At 42.5% G+C, this 9,465-nt stretch overlaps 1 protein-coding gene across 3 annotated transcripts in view; it reads right to left on the minus strand.

The window, feature by feature from the left end:
* Positions 1 to 9,114, minus strand: part of epha4 (EPH receptor A4) — a 68,928-nt gene extending 59,814 nt beyond the window's left edge. The window contains exons 1-3 of one of the 3 annotated variants that reach the window (XM_023350914.1): positions 8,568 to 9,114; positions 7,067 to 7,134; positions 3,369 to 4,032 (exon numbers count right to left, since the gene is read on the minus strand). In XM_023350914.1, the coding sequence (XP_023206682.1) occupies positions 3,369 to 4,032; positions 7,067 to 7,134; positions 8,568 to 8,775 (940 nt within the window). In that variant the 5' untranslated portion in view covers positions 8,776 to 9,114. The remainder of the gene's footprint in view (positions 1 to 3,368; positions 4,033 to 7,066; positions 7,135 to 8,567) is intronic. The other 2 variants (XM_023350913.1, XM_005805879.3) reach the window with 2 other exon arrangements.
* Between the last annotated feature and the right edge of the window lie 351 nt (positions 9,115 to 9,465).

Here is a 9,465-nt window from a genome sequence, read left to right on the forward strand (position 1 = left end):
TAAAACATTGATTTCATTTGTTTTAAAAAATTGCATTTACGTTTGTTTTTTTTCTCTTCTAAGCATAACCATAGATAAAGACTAACATGAAACCACAATAAATAAACTGGTCCGACCTGGACTGAAGAATTGTAAACTGATCAAAGAAAAATGTTAAAACACAGTTTGCGATTTATATCATCTTTGCTCTTTTTGTGAAAATGAAAAACCTTTAATATTTTGTTTCCACAAAAACAGCAGTAAAATATCTTGGTCTTGTTCTCATGAAAATGAGAATTATGTATGGTGACGTCTTGTGAGCGCAATTAGTCATACAAACATGACAGTGTTGTCCATGGGACTAATTTTCCCAAACATGTTGCAAAATCCTACAAAAAAAAATCAAGTACACATACTGAAGGGGAAGGGAATGCAATTGTCAACAAGAATCTCACAAAGGAAACAAAAGACATGCTGTGTGTTGACTGAGATGCAGGAAACCTGTTCACAGCTCAGCGAGCAAGCAATCTGCAGTGTCACATGAAACTGCTGACGCCTCAACAAGGCTGCATCCTCAACATACACAAACCTATACAACATGAAGGCAAATAAATCATAACTTCAAATCCACTGATTTTAATGAAAGCACACATGCCTGCTATGTGTGGCTATTGGAAGAAAGTTTTTCTTTCACTGTCAAAAATGCTGTAGAGGCAATAATTATGTTTGTATAATGGCCTACAGAATCCTTACTAATGTCGTCCTCCAAATACCTCATCTACATTGCGGCACCTTCAACAGTAAAGACGCTCCTCACCAGATGAGGAGCGAGAGTCTTCCATGACCTTCATCATCCCTACAGAACATATGGGGTGGGATGAGGGTAGTGAGGGTGAGGGGCATAGTTAACAGAGAAATGGATCTCGAACACAAACAGACAGAGCCCTCTCCTTAGATCAGGGGGGCCCTTGGCCCTCAGTTTCTCTTGGTTGTCCCTCTTGCCTTGGCCCTGGGGGTACACCATACTCACCCAGGTCTATGTTGAGTATAGACTCACATACAAACTCTACCGACACAGCTGTCAAAATCCTGACGTCTTCATCAATCCTGGATCCACAACCCTGTCAGACAGAGCAGTAAGATGGATGCAGAAGGGGGCAACCTCTGACCTCAACCAGGGGAGGAGAATGCAAGTCTTCTGTGCCCCATAAGCTCCCCCTCGGCTCCCTTTTCTCCCCAAACATCACCCTCCTCAGTCGGCTCTCCTGTCACCCAAACAATGATGGAGGAGATTCCATTCATCTTAGGCTGGGAACCAGGGGCCAAGGTGCCCTTGTAACCTCACGCATACACAGGAAGAGAAAAGACACACAAGCCTACAAATGCACACCTTCTAACAACGATACCATGTGAAGCACAAAACACCTTTGAGTATGAGGGTGCACAACTATCTAGTCTAAGTACAGACTGACACACTGTTTAGTTAAAATTGTTTCAAATCACAAAACACACAGAGAAAAACAAAACCCTCAGGTTGTCCTTGAAAACCACCCTGCCCCCAAAACTAGCTTCTGTCAGAGTTTCTTGGTCAACATGTCCTTCGAGATGTGGAGCCATTCTCCCATAGAGACTGTCACTTGTGGGAATATTAACCAGCTCATCAGTGCACTTGAGAACCAATAGTGAGCAGCACCTTTTAACCCTGGAGTCAGTAGAGTTCATTTGCTCAGTCTGCACTCGAGACATGTCACCCAGAGTACGACTGCAAGTGAAATGTTAAAATATAAACATTGTAACTGAAGCTAAAAGGTAATGGATTGGCTGGCATTGTTAACTTAAACACAATCAAGGAGCTGCAGTGATATGTGACCTAAATGGATACATTGGCTTAAAAACAAGCAGTGTCAGAATAGAGCTGGCAAAATATAACAAGACTGCATTAGTCCCATAAAATCTATGGTTGCGTATACATACAGCTTTCTGTAGCAGCTACTTTTCTCAACAGGAATTACTCTGATAAGGACAATACTTCAATTTCTAAAGCCAGTATAAGATAGAGTTAAGTGAATAGGATCAAAGACATTTCTTATTCCAAAAATTTAGGTGGTATGATCATAAACTGCATTACAGTGTGCCAAAAAAGCATTATGTCAGCTATGCAACTAACCATGTTTTGATCTCCTTACTTCAGGAAAGAAAACCTGGTGGGAATCGTCTGAAACCAGTAACAGGGAAGCCATTTTTGGTCATATATACAAAAAGAACCCACATGCCCCATCTGTGACTACTTGAACCCTTTTACCCGTCCCTACCCCCAAGTAGCCACTGGCACCCCTAAATCACCAGACCTGTTTGTCATGCAATTAGTTCTCCAAGATAAAGGCTCCCTCGTAAATTAGGAGAGGTGTAGTGGTCCGTCCCTCCTGTTAATCACCCGTGCCCAGCCTCTGACCCCTCGCTGCTGCAGCTCACTGCTTTTTGTATGTGATGGTGATGGGCTTGTTGGAGGTGTCTACCAATAAAGCAGTGAAGCAAAACTGGCATCCGCCCTACAGGACGACTTACAACCCTGGGTCAGATTGGTAAAACACTCAACATGATCCACAAAAATGGTGCTGTGCCACATGTGCTTCACTTTACACTGGGTATAATAAAACAGACAGCAGACTGTCTATTAAGGAATTACAGAAATGAAAAAGAAACTAGAAGAGGGAACTCTAAAATTACGTTTTAATCTTTGCTCAAAGGCCAGGTTTAGAATCACAACAATCTGATTTTAGAATAATTGTCCAAAAAGGATAGTCCTTCAAAACAAACACTGGCATCTCAGCCCAGTCTCACCGCAGCATTTTCACTCCTCCCAAACATGCTTGGAATCGTAAAGCCTATTTCACTCTTTCCCACTCTTCCCAAAGCTGTCTATTTCCTTTTCAAGCTTTGGGCTCCATTGGGAGCAAGAGAAAGAACAGGTGGGGTGAAAGACACAGAAGTAGTGTGAACCAGTTGGAGCTCTAAGCTACACTCCCAGTTTCACCAATTCTCCTGGGATACATCCCTTTGCACAACACCTCCCAGTGGGCCTGCTAATTACTCCACTTACAGTCATCATTACTTCTATCACACAAGAACACCATGAAAAGCCTGGAGAAAGCAAGTGAGCGAGGAGATAAAAATTTCCAGCAGAATGCTAGGTGGGTAAATTGAGAAAGGAAAGCACAGGACAAAGAGAGAAAACAAAGGGGATAAAAACAAAGAATTACAGGTGGGGGGAAGGGAACATTACTAAAGGATGAGTGTGGTCAGGATTTGAGGGGTTAGTTTGATGTAAACATTTAGAATTAGGCAAAAGAAAACAGTAAGAAAGAAAAAAATAAATGGCAGTTTTTTACCTTGGCATTCTGAATTGCGTTCCTCATATCCAGGGTTGCACAGGCAGTTCCCTATGGGCACCAACCACTCTCCATCAGCTCCGCAGTACATCTTAGGAACTTCCTTTTCTTCTGAATTATCCACACATGAGCCACGAACTTCCACCAGCGATGACGTATCGGCACCAGTGATAGTATCAGGAAACTGGGCTAGGTTTCGCACGGATAATGGGCATTTCTTGTAGAAAACCCTAACAGAAACAAGGGCAATGCACGCTCCAACATCCTGGAATGCCAAATAGAAACCCTTCCGTGTCAGGGCACCCACATCCCGGACCTCCGTGTTCAGCTTCATGATGCGATCCCCAATATCCACCTGAGTGAAGCTCTCATCTGCGGCAATGGTGTCTATCTTGGTGAACTGGTTCTCCCGGATGTAGCGCTCCTTGTCATTGTTGGACTCGTAGTAGTAAAGATTGAAGGTTTCCTTGCAGGTTCCCATGACCCCCGGCAAGCTGTTGCAGTCCCGCAGGGTGAACTTGATCTCGATGTAGACACGCTGGGCACCTCCACGGGGGATCCAGTCAGTACGGAGCCAGTTGTTCTGATTTGGCTCCATGACATTGCACACCTGGTATGTACGGATGGGGATGTTCTTTTCGTCCATAATGCTTACTTCCTCCCACTGGGGAAAGGCCGAGAGAAAAAAAATGTAACAAGAATGAAATTAGACTTGATGGATCTTACAGCTTAAGTTGTATGCCACAAACAATAATGAAAAAAGTAGTACAAAAAAACCTGTTAAGGTTTAAGGACATCTGAAAAACATCTCATAATCATAACGGGCTGTGCAATGCTTAACATGACTGAGGTAATGTAACCTCAAAGGAGCATTTGACTGTTTTAGTCAATATTTGAGCTGACTGCTTAACTTAATGCATGTTTTATGAATTACACTTAATAGACTTGTTAGACCTTAATATGGAATCACAAATCCACTTTTATTCACTGCCTTTACTGAAGTATCAGAAAGAAAGAGTGTGTAATGAGGTTTATGCCTCAATGATCTTCAGTACAATTACTTAGGGAGTGATATAGAAAGAAATCCATTTCCAGCTCACACACAAACATTGTGTGGATGTTTAAGAACATTAGAGTAGTTATAAAGGAAAGAATGCCATCACCGCATTGCACAGACACAAGTCTTTGAACAAGTGCTAACGATCTAATGGGCCCTGGCCTGCTTTGTGTCTCTATAATCAAGAGAGACCTGTAGACCGAGACGCATATGTTCACTGAGGTTAGCATGAACTCATAAAGAGAAGGGAGGTACTGATGTGAGGTGCATGGATTATTTTACCCTGTGCGATTTGGCTTATTTTTGCCAAAGGGTAGTGTTTGTTTTACTTACGATATAGTTCCCCCTCTCAACAGAGCACTGTTGAGCAAATATGGACCTCATCTTGAGAGGCTCAAAGCACTATGCTTCCCTCAAGTTTTTTAACTGTGAGTTTAAAAAGAGTCTTTGACTGAGCCGGACTGTAAACAGAAGCAGACGAGCCTTTGGCTGGCGTAAATCTAGCTATTTGGAAAACCATACAAAAACGAATAGAACCGGGATGATGGGAGATATGGGCGATGCTGGCAGATATGACTCAATGGCTAATCGTAAACACTCCGGATTAAAACCTTATTTCCCAGGAGGTGGAAGGGATAATACTAAATACAGCTGCAGCTGTATGATTTGAGAAAATGTCTATCATTCCCTGCTGTTCTATTCCACTCTGTTCCCTCCCTTTGCATCCCACACCCTCCCACCCTTCCCCTTTTGTAGTGAAAATCTAGCGCCGTTGAGATAAGGCTGCCCCTTTCCCTGATAGCAGGAAAAAGGCAGAATGAGATCAATTGGTCATAATGAGAGGGTGAACGCAGGTTCGCAGGAGCTGCCAGGACCCTGTCAATCAATGGTTTGTGATAAAATGGCCGATAGCAGGACCCGAGCGCAGCACAGAATTGTTTGTGCAGGGTCAAAAGCATAGCATCTAACATCTGTGTCAATGATTTTAGATTCAATAACAGACCAAATTGTTGCAAATGGTATAGTTTAAAAAAAAAAAACTTTAAAAGGTTCACTTGTGTTTCTCTTTTTATTTGTGCAATTCAACTAAAATTCAGTAGCGAAACATTCTTGTCTAATGAAAGCCACTATTCATTCAGGTTCTTGAGGATATTAAACACATTATCAAAATGTACCCATTGTAGAGCTGCAGAAGGTGTCCAAATTTTATTTGTGCTCTGATATCTAATATCAGAGGCAGGTAGAGTGTGGTATCACACATTTAGTCGACCCTTTTCCTCTCTGGTTTGTTGGGGCTGAAGCCCACGGCACTTTCCGCCTTATTCATCAGTTCCAGAGGACCCTCTCTAAGCTGCCAAGTTCCCCCCTCTCTTTCTCTCTTCCTCTTTCCCTCCCTCCTCAACTGAATGGTGGACAGGGATATAAAGTTTCTCCACAAAGACCGATTCAATCCAACGTCTATTCAGGAAACCTGACGCCCGCTGCAGTATCAGCCCCTGCATCTGACCATTACGGAGTGGTTAGAGGCAAGGGGAGCAAGCAGAAAGGGAAACAGGGGTTTCTGGCATTGGAGGTGGGGGGTTTGTGTGGGTTCTTGAAGCAGACTCTGGAAACTCATGGGACCCTCCAGGTGTTCTGAAGTGTCTCCACATGTAAAATAAAGTATCACATTTTATTTGATCAAAATTTTTGGTTTACCTTGAATGAAATGATCTCACTGCAAGGCATGGCCTAGTTACCGTCTCAAAGTATGCCAAGGTTTAAAAGTTACATTTTCAAATCCACTCAAATTTATCGTCACTGAAGTCTGTTTAATGAGATGCCAGAAAAAGTGCCAGAGGGAGTTTTATTATGGCTGCCTGGAGCATTGGGTAACACAGAATTGCCCCACTTCCACCTGTTGCTGTGCACAGCCAGTCAGCTGGCTGAAACATGGCACCTATATTTTCCCTCACCTACAAGAAACATGAATATCCTCATGTAGTGGACGATAAAGAAACCCCATCCAGAACTCTTAATAAGGTAAAGTTACTATAAGTAAATAACTAAAATCATACTGTAGGCTGGCTACCAGTGCAGATAGCCTGACTAAATTATCACTAAATATCAGATTGTTAGACTTGTGTTACTCTGATGGACAGGATGACTAGATAAAACCTGATTACTTCTAAATGTAGTCCCTGGTTATGGGACACGATTTCCAAAGTTTTCCTCAAGTTTATGTAAAAAAAAACACAAAAAAACAAATACCAAATAAATATTTGCTTTAACTGACATTAATATTTGATTATTTATGCAGTAGCTTGGATAACTGACACTTTTCTGCTAAAAATCCTGCTACATTTTTGAGTCTTATTTGTTTTCAATAATTTTTTTAGTTTTAATATTGTGGCATTTTTACTCAAGGTTATCATATATGAGAATCTCAAAAGTCCTGTGCCTCCTCACCCCAAGAATAAATACCTTGACAGGTTAGAGAAATGACAAACTAAATATCCAACCCAGATATTCCTGGAATGGTTTCACCAGGAAAAAAAAACTCTTATCAGGGAGGACTGTTTATTTATCACACCCGCCTCTCCCAAACCTCCTGCAAATAATGGATATCTTCTCTCGGTGGAGCAGTTTTTTTGCTACATACCCCTCCTTCTGTCGGGTTGGCGACCCATCCCAGCTCCCCCTGTACGGCCCTGGAGTCCAATAACGTGACTGGAAAACAAGAATAGGAGACGTTCAAGCATGTAAGTCTCAGACTGTCCACACAACATCAGCATAGCAAGAAAAATGGGTTCCTAATTTTTAACCAAATAACAGTCAAACTGAAAAATATCCGCACATGAGAAATATCATTGCGGGCAGGGAATTAAAATTAAATTTGTTGTCCGTGGGTATGTCGTGTTCTGCGTAATTCCCCTGCTGTGATGGCCGCTGATTGATTTTCGTTGAGGAGAATGATTTATAGCGTTTGGTGTATGGGTCTCAAATTGTTGTTTTTTTTATTGTTTTTAACGCGTTTCATTTAAGCTTGGAGATGTTCCAAATGCAGACATGAAGAGTCTAAAATTAAAACAGAGATAAAACATAACATAATAGCTCAACAGAGCGTTAATCGCAATGAGTTTTCTAGACAGAACGGCAGCAAGTAGTGTGCGTAAAATGTCTTATCTCCTGCACTGAAAAGCTAATTCCATTCAATATAATATATAAATTTCACATAGTAACAGAAATTAAATCTATGGAAACAAAAGTTTATGTCAAAATGTTAAATATTTCTCATGTACGAAACTAAAATAAGTGTAAATGAGTGCGTCTGTGTGAGTCCAATGCAGATTTGCTCCTCCGATGGGGACACACAGGGTGTTGCTACCAGATTACTTTATTTCAAATCCCGCTCTCTGTACACAATTAAAAAAATATTCTGCAAAGAAAAGACGCTGCGCGAAGAGAATGCTGTCCAGGCCGATCAGTAGAAAGTTAACCCCCAAACCCTCTGCTCTTTTGGTGTAAACATTTTTGCATTATTCCGTCGTTTTATTTAACCTCTTGATTTTAAAAAAAATAAAATAAAATTAAATTTTTTTTTCTTTCTCCCCCTAAATTTCGGTACATATCTTACACGCGCAGAGTCGCGCAAATCAACTTTTTGAATTTGTCGCCGTCTTCCATCAAAACACAAAGTGACAGAGAGAGCGATGAGCTTTCACACTGCTGGGTCCGGAGCTGCGTTGCTAGTCTCATTCCGGAGTTTTTGTCCTGAATTTTTATTTAATCAAATTTTTATTTACACGCTTACGCTTACATTTGAGCGCATGTTGCTAGAGCTCAGCTCAGTTTTTGTTCGTCTTCTTGACTAAACTGCATGCGTCGGGACCACAAGCGAGATCTGTTCATGCACACAGGGTCTCCATGCAGCCGAGACGAAAACGAGCAATGCGCATTTGGACATCCCTTACGCGCCGAATCTTGAAGGGGAAAAAAGTGATCGTCGCTGTGTTTTCCTTTGTTAAACTCTTTGAGGGGCCCCCGTGCAAACGCAACGAGGGGCCACGGAGTGAGAGGTCTCCGCTGCGCAAACACAAGCACAGGGACGGTGCGGAGCAGGGAGGGTGGATGAAGTCTAAAGTCTGCTGTAGTCTTCTTACCTTCATTTGGTGGGTATATCCGTGCCGATGAACCGAGAGTAGAAATCCCAGAAATAAGAACGGTGACCATGAACAAAATCCCTGCCATGAGTGCCATTTGCGACGCGGCTCGGCTTTTTTCCTCTCTTCTTTTTCTCGCGTTTCTCTTCTCTCTGGTCCCGCTCTCTCGCTCCCTCTCTCTCTCTCTCTCTCTCTCTTTCTCTCTCATACGCACACACACACTCTCCCACTCTACCTCTCTCGTCCTCTGACTTTCCCCAGCGGAATATGGGTTTGAAGCGGACAGCAGGAAAGAGACGCACCGAGCGATCCACAGGCTGGAGGCGTGTCTGTGCGCTCGGACGCGCACTCCGACAATTCAAGGAGGAAACTTCAGGGACAAGGAAGTGGGGTGCAAATAATCATTAACTGCCCCCCTATTCAAGTGTCATCAACCCCCTCACAGAGGGGTGCTGCAGGGTATTTTCTTGTAAAACATGATTTGTGAGTTGCCAATTGGAATCAAATAATAAACTGTAAGCAGTTTAATTAGTTTTATTCTGCTTGGGAACACCAGCTCATCTCTTACTTTACATGAGCAATCAAAGCTACAAATAAAGCAGTCGGTTCATGGGTGAGGAGGAGTGCGTCTCTTCTTGTCCTCTACGCTTATCAACAGTCAGACTGTGCTGATCCTGCATGTCTGCAGTCCGAGGTGAGCTTCATCAGCCCGAGGTCGCCACCTAGCGGACACATCGACACCTGTTCTGGCTCCGGAATTGGATTAAAGAACAAGCAGGAGCGTGACCTTCCCTTGCATTACATGGTAATGCACTTTGTAAAAATTGACACGAGCTGCTCTGAGATCGGTGGCAAACTTGTATGGATTATTGTCCTTTTGTCTTTTTGTACACTATAA

Source organism: Xiphophorus maculatus, chromosome 18 (assembly GCF_002775205.1).
Source record: "Xiphophorus maculatus strain JP 163 A chromosome 18, X_maculatus-5.0-male, whole genome shotgun sequence".
In the NCBI taxonomy this organism is placed as follows: Eukaryota; Metazoa; Chordata; class Actinopteri; order Cyprinodontiformes; family Poeciliidae; genus Xiphophorus; species Xiphophorus maculatus.